The sequence below is a fragment of the Chinchilla lanigera genome, unplaced genomic scaffold, assembly GCF_000276665.1.
Source record: "Chinchilla lanigera isolate Chin_1 unplaced genomic scaffold, ChiLan1.0 scaffold00025, whole genome shotgun sequence".
NCBI lineage: Eukaryota > Metazoa > Chordata > Mammalia > Rodentia > Chinchillidae > Chinchilla > Chinchilla lanigera.
In genome coordinates this window covers 860,818-879,246 of record NW_004955426.1, presented here as the reverse complement: position 1 = coordinate 879,246, position 18,429 = coordinate 860,818, and the positions used below count along the sequence as shown (strand labels likewise).

General features: G+C 42.2%; 1 protein-coding gene across 4 annotated transcripts in view; it reads left to right on the top strand.

Moving 5' to 3' along the window:
- Positions 1–18,429, top strand: part of Ctnnd2 (catenin (cadherin-associated protein), delta 2) — a gene marked incomplete at its 5' end in the record, with an annotated part of 372,103 nt that overhangs the window by 128,143 nt on the left and 225,531 nt on the right. For all 4 annotated transcript variants that reach the window (XM_013515022.1, XM_013515021.1, XM_013515020.1 and 1 more), the window contains 1 exon segment: positions 11,302–11,434. In XM_013515022.1, coding sequence (XP_013370476.1) covers positions 11,302–11,434 — 133 coding nt within the window.

Below are 18,429 nucleotides of genomic sequence, written 5' to 3'. Positions count from 1 at the left end.
ATGCAAAGTGTGGGAGTCCTCAGTTTTTTGTATAACATAGGAATGGTACCTTTTGCTCTACCTGTGAAGTTACTGTCTTGTGCCTGGATGAATTCTGGGGACACAACCAGCTTCCTTTACCATTCCTGAGACCCACAACCAGTGTAGAGTGGGCTCTTCTTCATCTACGGAGTGGAGGGCATGGGTATAGTGAAACCTGAGGTGTTTCTGGGGCTTTGCTTTACCAACTTGGGGCAAGTCATTTAAACTCTCTGAAGCTCCAACTCTTCATCTGTACAGCTGAAATAATCATAGATTGCTGGGTAGGCTGGGTGCACACCTGTAATCCCAGCACTTGAGAGGCTGACACAAGAGGGCTGGAGTTTGTTTGTGGCCAGAACTACATAGTGAGACCTTGTCTCAGAAAACAAAACAAAATGAAAAAAATCATAGAACCAAACTCAGAGTTTTGGTAAGATAAGTAAATTTACTACTAATGTATTGAGTAGTTACCAAGACCACATATATTAAATGATGTTCCTCATATTTCTTAAATTACATGATTCTTGATCTAAAAGGAAAATACAGTTACAGTGGAATGATATGCAATTTATGCATATTTAAAAGGTGCAGTTAAAGATTTAGCTTAGTAGATTTGATGATCAGATAATCATCATTTTCTGAATACCCACTCCATGTAAAGCATCTTTCTGATCATTACAGTTGATTTTAACAGAAAACACTCAGTAGTTTTTGCCAAGGTCATGCATGACACCAAGTAAATGAACAGAAATAAATGAGCGTACTAAGCTTACAGAAAGATAAGAGGTTTTGTATCAGATTATGTTGAAAGAGAGCACAGTGGTTCCTCTGTTCATGAACTTAATTCATTCCACAATGCTGGTTGCAAACGAATTGCAAGCATATGCAGCCCGAATCATGGAAAGACTTAAGTTCATGAACCAAGGTACCATTATATCTGTTTTATATCTAAGTAGCAGATTTTGGTTGCCATAGTCAGTCCCTCTTGGAGGGCTTTAAGCAGGAAAACACTAAGGTTAGTGCAATAATCCAAGTACGGAAACTGTACTTTACCTGGTGGATTCTATTTATTGCATGAACAGGTAGCATAACTCCTTACTGAAGTAGATACTGGACATTCTATTTTATTTGAACATCAGAGTCATTTTTTGGAGTGAATTATGGTTGACTTGCAAGAGCCAAAGAGATACAGAACACAAATTTGGAGGGAATGGGGAGAAACGGGCCTGAGTAAGGCCAAGCACAGTTTAAGCACGGAGTCAAGAAAGCTAGTAAAGGATGTTGTGTAGCACTTGATTGGGAGCTTTGTTATTTCTCCAGCTAGGACTTTCTAGTCTCTGCTCCAGTACCTGACTCTGGACCCTAGAATTCTTAGAGCAAGATTCCTAAAAGTATAAGCAGAGGAAAACACGACGGAGACGTTTTCCACAAAGCAGTGTTATTGTTTTATAAAGTCAGTGGCATGCTGTCATGTGTGAGTTCCTCGTATTCCTTAAATTACATGATTCTTGATCTAAAAGAAAGACGTAGTCACAGGTGAAAGACAGGTCATAGATCTGGTGTTAACCCTAAGTCGGATGAATGTTACTTTTTTCCTAATGAAATATCTGAGGGGTGCACAACCATTCTTGGACCCAACTTGTCATGGCTTATAAGAGCAGTAACTGATTCTAGTACTTATTATGTCATAGTAATATGAGTCATGTAATATGGGTAACAATATTGAGCATCCTGAGTGTGATCGCAGTCTGTGAGAAGCATCCATCTGCATGGTAACTCCGCCTCCACCACCTAATTATCTCTGGCCTTCAGACACACTGGCAAAGAGCCCTATCACAGGGCATCCATACAGCAGGGATAGTAATGAACCATCCCAGGAAGGCATAGGTGCAGTCCCAGCACACAGCAAGCACACGGTCAGTATGGTGAGCTCCTACCACAGTGACTGCTACACAAAAAGCAGGTATGTCAGTGCTTCTGCAAAGTAATGCTGTGGATCACAAATAGGCTCTGATCGTAATATACAGTCCTCTCTAGAGGAGGTGGGAAAGTATCACCTCCTTCAGATTTCTCATCACTCAGTACATCACATCTACGAAGAATTAACTTGTTATGCTCACTCAAGAGCAGAGTTTTCACATCACTGAATTCATTTACTTTCTCTGGTCTCCTGTCTCTCCTGTTCTTACTCATTCTGCAATTTAAGTCGAGAGCAGCCCAACTGAGGCTCTGGAGCAAAGGCAAGAAATAGGTAGGATGGAGGTCCCTTGCGATCAAACACAAAACGGAAGTCATTAAGAGCAATTTTATACAGCGAAGAGCATGCTGAATAGAATAGAGGAAGTGCTTTTGGTACTACCACCACCACTAAAGTGGCATTTTCTCCATGAGTGCTGCGTGATCTTATTGTACTGTTCAGAAGGGGGGTGTCTTAGAAAGTTAATATTTCACACAGTTTTTGTCTTGTAAATATATAAAGATCATTAAGGAATGGTAAGACATAGTTCTTCCAGCCATAAAATAAAGCGTTTCAAAACATTTACAAAAGGAAATAGAAATGACCAAAACTCTCTTTTTCAAAAGACAAATGTTTATGTTCACTTGGCCTCCCTACTGCGTCACTTAATTGAAATTCTAAATTTAAACTTTACGCAAAAGCTTCCATTCATATAAGAGCGACCTGCCCTTCTGCCGGTAACTGTTTTTTATGCTGAAGTTTCTCAGGGCCATGGTCGGGACCACTCACTCACTGCTGTCCCCCACCTATGCACCACGTGTCCCAGAGCCACGCAGCAAACTCAGAGGAACTCAGAGGGAGAGTCCAAGCTTCCCAGGGTGGTAGAGCAGCGCCAGTTGGCATGCACCAAGTGAGTTATGAGCTCAAGTTCCATTTCCAAACTGGACGGTGCTACATTCCTTTTGATGATGTCATAGTTTTGCAAGCCTTTGGTATTCTGAAGTTTCTGTGATAAAAAGCAAATGCCAATCAGTATAGGAAAGAAAGATGACGATGTCATCGTCACATTCCCAGGTTGGAGAAATGGTGCAGTATCCAGAAGCACTAAACTGACGGGACATAGATAACTCTCAGTCTGCTCAGCTCTGAGCACTTGGTGAATGGATCTGTCGTGTCCGCCTTTTGGCCTAGGGGTACACGAAACACTTAAGGAGACCCAGAGGGCCGTTTGAGCCAACAAAGTGAGGAGCTTAGTGAGTTTTACAAAGTCAAGCGGCTGGAAACCTTTGCTCCCGTGGTGTGTCCAGTCACTTCTCACAAAGAAAAGCAATACTCAATTTTAAAAGTATATTTGTACAAAAATGAAACATTAAATCCATATTCTTAAAGATCAAATTCTTTTCTCCCCAGTTTGCTATTGTGGAGAGAGGATTTAAAACATCTTTCTAGTGTCTAAAAAGTTGCTGAATGAGAAAACTATCATTCCTCATTAGTGAAAAAGACAGTGCAAATAATGTAGGCCTTTGGGAGGGGCATGAATAAACGTATTCATCTACCACTTGCTTTTTTTCCTGCAGCCACATCTCTCCCATCTGCCCTGTCTACCCCTCTGCTCATGTTAAATTTCAAAGCAACAACAGAAAATACCTTTAAGCTCATTTCAAACTTTCTGTTAATTTTCAAGTTAATCACAACCACCCTAGTGAGAGGATCACAGTGATGCTACAAGAACCTAGTCTAAGCGGTATAAAGAGGTAGAAGTTGAAGGTAATTGGACACTAGTATCTTGAAATGAATTTTATTATTATTATTGTACTTTAAAAAGAAGCTCGCTAATGTGTTCACTCACACAGCTATGAGAATCATCTCAAGTAATGGTGTTCAGTGAGCCTTACCTTGCCCCTTTGACTCAGGGTCTGCAAGACTACCAGCAAATACCCATTGTTGGTTGCTTTCTTCAAACCGAAGTATGAAAATATCCTCTGTATCTTATATTTAGAAAGATCTAGACACCAGGCATGGAGGAAAGTAGATAGTTTTGTATCCAAACTACTGTGAAATATGATCAAAGAAAATAGCTATGGAATTCTTTGCATTTGATGTGCAGAAAGGAGAAGGAGCAATTGTGAATGGCTGCTCAGAAACAGAAGTTCTTTTTCTCCTGCTTCTTAACAGTAAATATGAGAAAGAACTCATGTATTTCTTAGAATTTCTTTAAGGGCAAACTGAAAATCAAATCACATGGCCGGATGTGTTAGGATTGTTTTTTGACATGGGCATTAATAACCACAGACCTAATTAAATGGAAATTGTTACTGTTGTTGATGTTTTTCTGTCCTAGCAGTTAAATATACGGACCTTCAAAAAGCTTCTCTGGATCCTAACGCATTTCAGGTCAAAACAATACAATCGATGATGTCATCCTTCAGGAGTCTCACTGAGTGTCAGACTGTCTGCCAGATTTCAAAATATACAAAACAAAACAGGAGTTAGACAGACACAGCGGGGTGTCATGGAGGCAAAAACGACTGGTTGATTTCCTTTTGTTCTTTCCTCTGTTTTTTTAACTTGCCATTCTTTATCATGCTGGGAGCGGGATATTAACCCTGGAATGCACTGTGCAGAGTGTGAGCCTTAAGCTCCCCCTGGCATTTCCTTTTCTTCCAGGCCCCTGGTTGGTGGGTGTGCACCATCTGGTTGCTTGGTGTCCCCATGCCCATGTGATGAGAGCAAGAGTGTGCTCTGGCAGCGCAGAGCCAGCCTCACCACAGGTGGGTCTTGGCATTTCCTGCTAAACGGAAACACTTTCACCACTCCCGGCCTCGGGCAAGGTCCCCAAGCTTGTGTTAGATCCTGACGGAGTCAAGGCCCTTCATAACCATCTCTAAACACAGACCGAACATGAATGTCATCCATGAAGAAATGACCTTAAGACTCCTTTACTTGACTGAGGCATCTGCTTTTCTCTCAATCACATGCTGAGCAGTGCTCTGATTTTGCCACCTCCTGGAGGAGATTCCTCAAAATACCGTATGCAGGATCTGCCCACATCCTGGATGACCCAGTCCAGAACAAAGCCCTTCTCCCTTGCATCTGCCCCAGAGCACCTTACACAAGCCAAATCCTGTAATCTTTTCCGACACCATCTTCTTTAAATAATCCATGCTTTCCTGTGGTGTGTGTTCTTTCTTGTTATGAGTGAAAGACCAATTTTGTCCAACCACAGGTGTGATCCCGGTGGCCTTGAGTAGATACATGGCAATGGCATGGCTAACAACTTGCTTTTGAAGTTTACTCTTCCCAAATACCATCTCACTGTCCTGTGTTCAACAGGAAATTAATTCATAAGTCAAGAAAGATAGGGACTCACTTCCTCTTTAAATACTGTGCTTTTCTGTTAGACAGTTCTGCATACTATAATCTGAAAGCAAGAACCAGTGTTTGGTCTAGAGGCTGGGAGACTTGGAAAGCAGAATGACCAAATTTTCCACCGAAGTAGAAAAAATTCTGTTAGATTCCACTAAGATGTTCTTTAAAGGAAATATTTCTTCTCTATTATCTGAAAGACATTGAGTTGACATTCTTTGCAAAACTAAATAACATCATGAAGATGAAATTGTTCGTGTGAAATAAGCTACAGAGATTTTTCCAGCCCCAAATCAACAGTGCATGTGGTTTAAAATGTTACAGTCAGGACTGAATTCTGCTTTACAATCAGCCCTTAAGTATATGTTCAAACCTGCATTGTTAAGGTGCCATGACAGGTTCCAGGGGATAGGTCTGCACTTAGAAACCCAGACCTGAGTGAAGGATCCTACGACACGGTGCTCTTATGATTAGAATGTACCTATGTGCATCATCGTGAGTCCTGCTGAAGTCCAGCAGACCTCACAGACAGGCTCAGAAATGGAACAGTGTCAGCAGTTACTGATAATTGACAGATGATCTGATCACCTAATTTAGAAGAGTATGCTTCATCTATGACTTAGACACAGTACTATTAGGGCATTAAGTTCCCTTTAAAAAAAAGAAATATATATATATATATGTGCATTATGTAAATGTGTATATATATATATATATACACAGCATATAGATATCTGTTATTTGTGCATATATACACATACATATGCATACACATATGTGCATAGACATGTACATGTGTGCATATGTATAATATGTATGTGTAATAAAACATTCTGAAGGTAAATAAGATCTTTGTGATTTTTTTCCAAATTCCTAATCTAATCCTAAGGCAAAACCCTATTCTCCTGATACCAATAAAGTAAAAACTTGTTGATCTAACATCCTTAGATCCTGAACTCCTATTCTGGACATCAGAAGCATCAAAGCCCTTCCCTCTCCTTCCCCTTTGAAGTTCACAGGTCTAAGTGTTTTTCTATGAACATCATGGACTGTTAATTCCAGAATTGGTGCTTAGTTTTGGAATATAAACATTTTCCATAAAATCTTTATGGTTTACAAGATAACCTTTATGGGGACTAATTTGCAGCCTTTTCCCTTGGGCTGTTGTCACCAAACAGGACAGAAGTAAATTTTATTCATTTGTTTATGTATGAAGTTCATACATAGTTTTTCCTGGTAGAACATATTTTCCTTGAAAATCATCTAGTAGTGTTAATGAATAAAAAAAAGTATTTTAAAGTTAATTTACACTGTACAGGTTATTATGATATAATTGGTAATATCCTTTGTACTCTAATGATCTTCTAGAATACTTAGATCTTCACTGATTATAAAACAATATGTAATTAAAATGATAAGTAATAGCGTAAGTTCTGATAATCATTTTCCATTATTGTTCTTTCTCAACTTCTAAGAAATTGAACTGAGAGAATCCATTGGTTAGCTAAGATCAATTTCAGGTACTTTATATCTGTGATAGTTCAGAAATAACCAATTTTCTCCTTATTTTATTGTTTCTCTTGACTTCAGCAGCCAGCAGCAAACTCGCTAGTTCAAATTGCACCTCTTTCATCTGGAATATTAGACCCAGACCCCCAAAAGTAACCCAGCAGCCCAGCCTGCTCCTCTGGCCCCCGGCTGGGCTGAGCTGGGTCCTGGGAGGAGGAGCACTATGTGGGTGAGAGGAATGAGGGGCCGGGGCTTGCGGAGGGTCTGCATCCCTGCTGTGCTGTTTCCACACTTTCCCATCAACAGGTCCGCTGGCTGCTGCAGGACCACCCAGACTCACTATCTCTCAGCAGCCTTCGCCTTGCCCCATCCCCACATCCACTGTCTGTTTTCAGCTTCATCGGGCTGTAACTGATCTACAACAATGCACCCTGTCAGGCCCCCACTGCGAGAGCTTCAGCAGATGCCTGCCTCTCTGTAACCATCATCACAGTACCCCTGTGGTCGAGTGTAGATCTTTCCCTCCTGAGTGGCCAGTGGGATTCTGGGCCCCATACTCACCTGAAACCCTCACTGGCTCCCACTGTCCTTGGCAGAGGGAATCTGACAGTCCCAGGGCCTTCTCCACCTTGATCCACTGCCCATCCCTGCCTCACTGGCCTCCTGTCAGAGTCCCCTGTGGCTCTCTGCACTGTCCTTTCACTTAATGAACACTGTCCCCTCCCCATGAAACTTTTTGAAAAGCAAATTTTAAATTCATGAGAACTCCCAGGGTGTCCTCACACCCTTTTTCTTAGGGAAAGTTGGTCAAATATTGTGACAGTCCAGTAACTTTTTGGATTCTGTGTCAGTATAACATAGTAAAGAATTTCCAACTGGTTGCTATTTAGCACTGTGCTAAGCTTTGTGACTTTTACAGCTCAGACAGTCCATATATGAATGAGGGATTAGTCACAATATTGTTGGTGTGTGTGACAAGTTTCAAGGAAGAAAAGGTTACATTTGCATATTCTCCAGTTCCATTAACATTTCTAAGGTGAAGCCCAGTAACAAATGAAAGTTGAGTTCAGCTTCTTAGGAAATTATGGATGGTTCTTACTTCCTATTCTTCTCTTCTTTTGATTATATGAAACACCTGACCTTTCCTGGGGTCCACACTTTGTGTGTCTGGTGCATCTGTGATCGCTAACCATCCTGGAGATCTGAGGAGGGAATCTTCTCCTAGGACAGTCGGATCAAGAGAGCATCCACTCAGTCAGTGCCTCCTGTACCAGCTGTGGAGGTTCAGCTCCAGGCTGGAAAGAATTCGTGGGACGGCAGGATTTGAATCGCATCTGGCGAAGATGGACAGAATTCTGTCCGAGAGCAGACTCCTTCCACAAGGGGAGTGGGGGAAAGGATATCACTTCAAAATAGCAAATTTTACCACAAGATAAAGCCACCACTCTCTTTCCCCTTGCATTTGTTCAAATAAATATAATGTCCAAGTGGATTTAGGTCAGTAAAATGTTGTGAGGTTTTTAAAAAATGAAAAGGTATTATGTGAATTCTAAAGAAAAAGTATCCCTGTGTAGCATTCTTACAGTAACAATGATTAGAATATATCTATCTCTGAACAGTTTACTTAGCACATACACATATTATTTTATGGTGTCATTGGAAGGAAATCCTGTGAGAGCTGTGGTGATGATTCTCTATGTGTGACTTGTGGAAACCAAAGCCAGCAAAGACTATGAACCATTCTGTATTTGGGGGTTACCAGGGACAAAGCCAAATGTTCTAGTTCTGAACTCTTTGGGCTATGTTGATGACAAATCCCGTGTTCATGACACTACAGTTATCAAGAAACAGATAGGAGGGAGTGGTCAGCCTGTGTACTTGTGCTGCAGGGTGGAGAACTGAGGAGGTGGGTGGCAAGAGGACAGCAGCACAGACAGGGGTGAGTTGTCCATCAGGAAGAGAAGGCCCTAAGAATGTCCTGGTTTCTTTCCTAAGGAATAGGAGAGCCACTGAGGGTTTGAAGTAAGGAAGTTGCTGATCCTGTTGGCGCGTTTAGATGACGTAGGTGGGAAGAGCGGCATGGTGGAAGGTGACTGATGATTGGTAGTTGGTAGATGCAGAAAAAGATGAAAAATTAGGTCTTTGGGGGTGGAAGTAGGGATGAAGGGGGGTGTTTGGGATTTCAGAGGTTTATGGATGGGGGAGAGGGTAAATCTGATAACAACCTTTTTATCAAATCAGTGAGGAGTGTAGATCTCTACTGGACTCATGATTCATTGGAATATTCGTCTGACTCATCCAAATTTGGGGTACCTGTGTGTTGTGCACCTGTCCATACAACTGCTCAAAGAGTCCCTAAGATTTTGACCCTTGAGTTCTTGTTCAAACAATACTCTTGTTATACGCCCTATAAGCCATTGTCTAGTCCAGCAATTACCATCTGGTTAATAAAATAGACAGAAAAGAGGTCTTTACTCATCACTTTGCAAAAGCTTAAGCTTACCTGGACTCATCTGAGCCATCACTGTCTTTACACAGCACTCAATTTCAATTTAGAGACATTCTGCAGATTTTAATTTAATTTATATAAGGAATAACATTTTAGAGAGCCACTCTGATGAGAAGAACTGTGCTATCTTGGTATGTCAGAGATGGTTTGGAATCAAGAGGGAGAAAGAGGAAATTAAATTCGAGAGAAATGCTAGCTGCACGTTTTTCAGTCCGTAATTGTTTTCGGCTGTGATCACATGGCGAAGAAGGAGTTGATGTCAGGTATCACTCAGGATTGTTTCCCAGCTAATATGTTAGTATGCCGTATGCATTCCGGAGAACATGAATACCTTGCCTAGAATGGTAGGTAGACTTACTAAATACTTGGTGCACATGAAGTCAAATGCTTTATCTTTCCAATAAAAACTGAGCCACTTCAAAAGTCATCCCATTTCCTTCTGTCTTTGGGTGCTATAAAAGAAATACCCATATGTTTCAAGGTTTGCTTGACAACTCTACCGGTTGTGCTAAAAGAAAGATAAAGAGAACGGGTTAGGATCTATGAGGAAACTTTTAACCTTTGTCAGGGCCTCCTCCATCCTATTTTTCATGGCTCCTCTGTGCAGATGACAGGGTTGACCCAGTATCAGCAGGACGGATGGTTTTGAATTGTTTCGTGAGGAGTAGGAGCGGTGGCTGAAAAACCATCTCATTTCTTGTCCGGCCCATCTTTCAGATAAATAGAACCCTTTTGTGGCTTGTAGTGTCAAGTTTTTATCTGTGGTCCCAGAGGTTACTTTTTTATTTCTGTGTTAAAAATTGGCTCCCTGCTGTAAGAATAGAATCCAGAGAAATGGATCTGTTAGCATCATAGTCTAACTGGTTGAGCTGAGGGGTTTCATAAGAGTTTTGTTTTCATAACAGTGCAATCAAGCTTCAGTTTTAGAATAGACTTAAATATTGCAAGCATATTTCTTAAGATTAAATAAACAACCAACTTCTTGGAGTAACTCAGCTATAAAAGGGAGGATGCAGTTAGAGAATATACAGTCCATAAAATTTGTTCATATTCTGTGAATAAGCCTAGCTTTTAAATAAATAATTTCCACTTATAAAGTTGTCTCATTGCTATGGTATCCTCTTTTCCCCAGAGAATCATTTTCAGAATCAATTTTTTGGTCCCTGTATCTATTTTTTATTACTTTTAGCAGTGCTGGTGTTACGCTATTTCTACAAGAGATTTTGAAAAAACAATAATAATACAAATACTGATATCAAATCACCTGTCTCAGCATTTAGGATTACATCCATCCAATCAAATTTCTCATCTCTGATAATTCAGCTAAATGTTGTACCTCAATCAGTCTTATGAAATAATATATTAGAAAAATATGATCCTTATATATAGTTAAGCCCATATGAAAAAGTATATATTCATAAAAAATTTGTTTTATTTATGAATAAAATGTTCATAAATAAAATTCAATGTTTTAAAGATGTTTTATTTACTTAAAATATTTTAAGTTGTTTCTTCCTAGTCTCCGTAAACATAGAACTTCAGTTGATACACTTAAAATTACATACATAAACCAGTGGTGGTGGCACACTCCTGTAATCTCAGCATGTAGGAGGCTGAGACAGGAGGATCACCATGAGTTTGAGGCCAGCCTGGGCTACATACTAAGTTCAAAGCTAGCCTGAACTACAAAGCAAGACCCTGTCTCAAAATACACACAAAAAATTACATACGTCATTTATAGGATCCACATTGTATGCACATGTATACACTTAAAAATTATTCAGCACCTTTTTAGGAGCCTCTCTTAAATAGATCTATGTATAAGAAAACCAGAATATTCTGAAATCTTGTAAATATTAAGTACATCGCATGAGTGTATTAACCCTATGCTGGCAGAGTGGTGGGGTGATCTCATATTTTTTGTCTTCCTTCTGTTCAGAGAATTTGGATGGAGAGACCCAGAACTGCCTGAAGTGATCCAGATGTTGCAACATCAGTTTCCTTCTGTCCAGTCTAACGCTGCAGCCTACTTACAGCATCTCTGTTTTGGAGACAATAAGATCAAAGCTGAGGTGAGTGCTACTTGGATTCTCGTAGGAATGGTGTCAGACCCATAAGCCTTAGATTTTTTGGAGTAATGTGGAAGGCAGAAAAGTACAGGAAAACTAAAGTTATGTTTTTGTCCTTTACATCTATGGTCAAGGCTGAATCATAGCACTTTTTTTTATCTAACCGGCACATCTTCTCATGCTTCCTTGTGTATTTGAATACTAAAGGTCAGACAGCCAGCGATGCGCATCAGAGTCAGCAGAGACTGAACGGTTGGTGCCACATACTGCGTGATTTCTCTTCCTTTACCCAGTGTCGTGTCTTCAACAAATTGCTGCCTGTAAATTCTTTAAAAATCCAGAACATCAATTACTATCTGTTCAAATTGCAGTCAGTATAGGTTCTGTCCTGTCCTTCTTGGAGAACTTACTGATAAAGTGGGGTTTTAGGCAACAAACTGCATTTGTTTTATAACCAAAAGTGTTGAGCCATTTACAAAGATAACAGTATAACAGATCTATGGGACTCGTTAAAAGAGTCTGTTGTCTGTGTCCACCACATCAGTGATCCTGAGCAGGTTCCATGCTTTTGGAACTCTCTGCAAGTACATGGTACATTATAGTGTGCGATAGTTGTGCGAAATCACCATGATTGCTGTAGCTAACTCTGATTTTTTTTAGCTAAGGGATGAACACTTGCCTGCAAGCAGCTGAGTAATCAAATTTTTAAAAAAAGATTTTATAAACTGTAACAAGTCATCTCCATAGCATGTAAGCAATTTTGAAGATGAGGGTAAATTAGTTTAAGAGTGGAAAGAAGAGATTTGGAAGATATAATTGCAATTTATTATAGATTTTGCTTACTTGCATTGGGATGTATATAGCTGAGCAGTTTTTCATCTTTGTTCTATCTCTCTTCTGCTGGGACTGCACAGGTCTTGAGGTATGCATATGTGACCAGAAAGTCCCATTTCTTTGTAAAATGAATATAGGAAGTGGTGGTTCTCAGCCAGGTATGACATTGCCCCTCAGTTACAGTTGATAACTAGAGACATTTAGAGGTTGTCTAGTGAGTAGTGGTCAAAGATGATGCAAAATATCCAACAGTATACAAGACAGAACCCTGCAAATGTCAGTTACACCACAGCTGAGAAACAGAAAACCATTGGCCATGAAAGTAAATTTCAAAAGAATGTGAAAGAATGTTCTTAAAGTGACCTAAAATATATTACAGTTATGGGATTCTTACCCCTATGGGAACTCATCTTAGTCATTCCCTGTTTTAATTAGAAAACAAAATGAATGAAGTACAAATTTCCAGTGAGGGAGGTCACATAGCAACACATAATGATTTGAAGATCACAGCTCTGAGCGGTTCTCCAGTGGTCGTGAAAGGATATCATTTTTCTGTTAGCCCAACAGTGATTCAGGAGGATTGTGGTGCTCCCCTAAAAGTGGGATGGACCCCCACCCAAACTGGGTCTGATGTTGAGAGTGACATCACCCCCACGCCAAGAGGGTAGGAAGGGGCAGAGCAGCTGGCAGCAGTGCACAGGTGGCTCAGGGAGTTTCAGGAAGGAGACTCGCTGGGATTCCATGGTGGTTGGGGCGTGGGTTCGCACATGCGGACAGGGCCTGTGTAGCTTGATTTGCTCACTGGTGCCACAAGAGGAGTCAGCCAAGCTCTTGCTCAGATGAGGCCAGAAGGGAAAGTGGGAGGAGAGCGACAAGGCTTTACGACGGTCAGGAGTCAAATATCAGAAAATGGAGCAAGATTCTTCATTATAAGGAGTCACCTGCCCAGGCTGTACAAGGAGCCTGGCCCAGGGCAGTTGGAAGTCACTTATCTAACTGGCTCTGCGTACTTGCTCTGTGGGCTGTTCTTGTGGCCTCTCAACAGCGATGCAGTTCTGCAGTCAACCACAGACTGACTTGTGGCTTTTCAGACGGACCCGCAGTGCCCTGTGGTTTGAGGAAGCTGAGTAAAGGCGGCCAGCACATCATCGTGCCACAGAGGGGCAGCTGCCCTGGCCAGCTCACCTGCTGGCCAGCCTGTGCTGGGACACTCAGAGTGTCCACTGGAACCTCCCCTGCTGTCTTTAAAACAGAGATACCAGTGCCTTAATTGTGGGCTTTGTGGGGATTAAGTGACTTCGTGAAAGCAGATTGCTTAGTGGTGGAATATCCACTTGTCTGCATTGTTTTGGAACAAGAATATAATTAAGATGCTGAAGTTAGTGCTGTGTCATACAGCGTATGCATAAACCAGAGTAGGTGTCTGCATACTTTCTCATTTTGCTGTGGAGGCTTTGAGGTCGCCTGTGTCACCTTGCCCTATCTGGAGCGCTCTCCAACAGCTGGCACTGGAGCAGGGGTTTGTATTATGCATCTCTGAGGCTGGGACCGGGAGCAGAGTGAGGGTCTGGTGAGGACTGCGGTCCACCTTGATGGCAAGCTAAGAACCTGAGATTGAATTAGTACGCATCAACTGGAGGAACAGCAAGAGTGCAAAAGGCCTAAGTCAAATCCAGAAGGAGCAGTGCAGAGCGCGGGCACGCGGAGAGGTGCGCATGTACACACGCTCACGTGCACACACTCAGATGCAACTCTGGTAAGAATTCTGTACAGACCTCTTTCATTCTGTCCTCCTAACTCAGAGCCCAGACTGTTAGTAATTGGTTCTCCCTTTGTGACGGATGGCTGCCTGTCATGTTTTCATATACAGGTATTGATTTGTGTAATTACCTGTTGTCCAAATACTAATCTTGCAGGCGCTAGCCTTTCCAAATTTACTCAGTCCTCTGGTCTTTCTATTGCGTTTTATTGAATTGATTCAGCCCTTCAGCCCACATTTCATTATTGGTATTGACTTTGCGCACACAGCGGTTAGCCCATTGAGCAAAGGGAGAATTAAATCTCCTATAGGCGCAGAGTCATAAATCATACGTCTCTCATTCTTAATTACAGTGCTTTGTGCAATTTTTATGTAATGAAGCCAAGAAATTCAGTTTTGTTCAAAATGATGCCAGATCTGATAGTTGCAAAGTGGAAAATTCACTCCCACGAATCGACAGAGGAAGGGCCAGTCCCTAGCTTCTCCTGCTGGTCTGGCGGACTTGGGCTTGACAGCCTCCTAGTTCACTCCCAGCCTGAGCAGGACCTGAGAAAGAGCTCTGAGCAGGCCCCAGCTGAACACCTTCCGGTAACTGGGGTGAAGTCTGCGTTCCTCTGCGTGTCCTGGCCTGGGTTAGGGGTCTTAGTTATAGATAGTCTGAAGATCAACAAGTGTCTCCAAGTTGAGGTGGAAGAGAATCACTCAGGCCATTGTTCAGAGCCAGGAAGAGATAATATCAGAAGAAAATCAGCTGAAGAAAAATTAAAGAAGGTGGAAGAAACAGAGGAGGTAGAGAGAGGGTCTGGATTATCGCCACTAACACACTTAAGATTGTGTGGTTCATTTTCAGGACCATCTGCTTTGATGGGCAGAGGCATGATTGGCATGGATAGATGTCAAAAATATTCAAATGATCCTTGCCATCTGTGCTGTCTCCTAAGCATGTTGGCAATGTCACAGTAAACTGAGTTTCAGACGGAGGAATTATTAACTGAAAACTTGCTAATGAGTGTACACTGCAGGCCTCCTTGGGGAGGTACCTCAAGGATGATAACTTTTGAGTATTTTCCATAACTCCTTTCTTCATACTCGCTGAGAACCCCTCCTCAGTTAAAAGCATTAAGGACTTTCCACTGATTCGGGAGTAACGCTAAGTGCTTTTCATGGGTTGCAGGACTGAGTGCATTGATGCTGTTCCTTTCTGCTTTTCTCCACTTCCGAGGCACATTAGAGTGGGGGGGTTGGACCCTCACATTCAGGCCGGGCGAGCTGGGCTCAGGGGGAATACACACGTGTACCAGCACACTGTGGAGTAGCATTCAAGGCACTGTGTCTCCTACATATTCAAAGTATGCCCACATTTTCAGGTGGCAGAAGCAATTATTTTAATTTTTTTTTCATTATACATTAGTAATTCAATTATATTCAATGAAAATATAAGCTAATTTATAAAGAATATAAATATCTAAATAATTTAATGATATGTTTTCTTTTAAACATAGGGCCATTCACTTAAACATGTCTTTCCCCTGCCCCCCAAAATTCTCAGAGTTTACTACATGACACTGCAGAAAGATTGACATGTATTCATTTCTTTTTGACAGACATGGCCAGTCACCACCAGAGCCAAAGATGTAATTTAGACGTTTTGACCTGATCACTTCTTGTAATATGAAAAATTAGCCTCACTATCAGATGGTCCACAGAAGTGTTGACGATCTCACACAGTAAAGTTTACTGTTCCAGATCCACACTGCTGCTGAGAGGACCAGTCCTGATGGTTTTTACCTGCCTGGCACAACCCTCTTCCCAACTTCCGTTCCTTCCCAACTACTATAAGGCATTTTTATTTTTAAATAAATGAAATTTTCAGTTCTAGTGGGAATAAAAATGTTTATTGCTAGACTGATTTATGTTAGTAAGGGGCCCAAATATTACTAAGACATAGATCATACCTTTATGAAATCTACAACCTACCCAGCAGACAATAAGTAAACAGGGCATTATAATACCACCTGCAAAGCACACAGAATGATAAGTCCACAGCTAGAGAAGGCTCGCAGGTGCTTCAGATCCAGCCTCATAGAGTCAGGGAAGCTGCCTGCTTCCTACAGTTAAGTTTAAACTGAATTTTTAAAAATCAAAAGTTGCCATAAAAAATATAATCTAAGGCACATCCATTTATAACTTGTGAAAGAGGACTCAGATTTAATGATATTTCTCCTTTGGTCTCTCTCTCTCTCTCTCTTTTTCTCTCTCTCTCTCTCTCTCTCTCTCTCTGTATCTTGGCATTATTTTTCTTTAACTAGAGCATAAAAATTGATTTCTGGGTATAAAAACATGCATACCTGTTCCCTTCCCCATAATTTTAATTTTACTCAGACCAATTTAAACCATTACATATGTTAAAAAAAACTGGAAACTTGTTCCTGTCTACTACACTTAGAGTCCTTCATAATTTCTATTTTATTCTTGATTCTTTCTGCCTCATGTAGTTCATGAAAAGGTGCTATCCGTCTTTTCAGTTGATTGCTTTTGAATGATTTTTTTCTCTTCTTTCATCATAAATTGTTCCACATTTTTAAAAAACAGCCTGCTCTGACTTGCTAGGTATCAGTAGACAGCCTTCCACAGAGCTCCTGGCAAGGGCTCTGGAGCCAGGCTGCCTGCGTTTAATCTGGGACCACTGAAATACTTCTTTGGCTGTGACCTTGAGGCAGTTGCCTTCCTTCCCTGAGCCTAGATTTCCAGACAGTAAAATGGCACAGAGACTGGATATCCCTGGAGAGAGAAGCAGATAAACTGCCAATGCAGAGCAAGTGCTACGGAAGGTGAGTTATTCTACACTGCCAGTATTCACAGAGCTCTCGGAGCTGCTTCCAAGGAGATCTGTGATCTCACCATGCTTAAAATTCAGCCAGGGCAGGAGGAGGAAGAGAGCCAGGAGTGTGCTGCGAGCTGACGGGCCTGGTCTCGGTGGAAGAGTCTGCTCTATGGAGAAGCGGAGCTCTGCAAGATGACAACCCCGAGGCACACGGAGGGACAGATGTGAGCTGTGGCCCTCAGCGAGCACCATCACAGCTGGGGCGACGGCCCGGTATGTTTTTTTTTTTATTGTCCTGAAGGCTCAGTCTTTCACACATGAAGGACGATGGAGGAGGTGGAACAAGAGTTATGCAGCCAGTGCGCCGGGCAGAAAGGGCCGTGTGTCACCCTCGGCTGAGATAATAGGTAGGCAAGATCGCCAACAGGCTGGGGCAGAATTACAACTAAAGAGGACAAATACGACTCCACAGCAGTATATATCACTGTGGGGGAGTCAGAATCACGGGTGTTCCGAATATGAGAAAGCAGAGATGAAGATGCTGGAGACGGGACATCACTTCTTACTCCGTGGAACACAGGCCAGAATCAAGCGCACAGTGGCCTGGGGCTGCGGCAGTCTTCCCTTCCGTCCCACAGATATCCCTTCCTTTCATGTTTCTTTGCTCTTTAGTCTCCATCTCCTGTTTCTTTACCGCTCCTCTCTTTCCTTGCCTCCCTTATCCTGTGCCAGGCTTAGCATTCACAGGCCTCCCAGAAGCTTGACCTGACCTTGCTGACTTTCCCAAGGGCTAACGAGACAGAAAGCTGGTCTTCAAACACGTTGCTCACAGAAGGCAGGGAAGCCCCAGGTGTCAATGTCACAGTTCTGTAGGGGACAAAGAGGCGCTTCTCCTGACCCCAGAGGCCCTGGAATGGAGACCTCAGCAGTTGTAGTCCCCCATTCAAAAATGAACTGACGAATATCAGGACGAAGTTCAGAAAGGGCCCATGTCTTGATAGAAGAGTTCTGACAGTCTGTCTAAGGCAGTGGACACCTCACTAGTTTGGTGGCCTTGTCCACTGAAAGGTTTAACATTAGAACTGGGAGAAAGGTGGGCACCTCACTGGAGGAAGGCTGGGCCTGAAGAAGGGATGGGCCCTGACGGCAGGAGGAAGTAGCCAAGAGGGAAGAGTGTCATCTCCTTCCCCACATGTTGCTCCTGAGCTGGCAACTGTCCCCGTGCTGCAGGAGTACAGGGGAGAGGTGATGCAGGGGGACAGTAAGACCTTATGAGTGAGGACTGTAATTTCTGAAGCTCTGACCTCCTCAAGGAAGGTGGGCCGTGGCAGTCATGGAGGAGAGCAAAGACTCGGGTAGGGGCTGTCGGGGATCCAGATGTGTTCGTGCCAGGCTGTGATAGTAAGGGATAAATAAAGCAAGTTTCAGACATTCAAAGATGCAGAGCTAGGCTGACCCCTTCTGTAGCCTACAAGCCACCGCTGCAGAAATGAATCCACAGAAAAAAGATGGTGGCTCCATAGCCTATGTTTCTGAAAGGGAACATACTTCCTCCTCCCTCCCACCCCCAGCAGCAAAGAA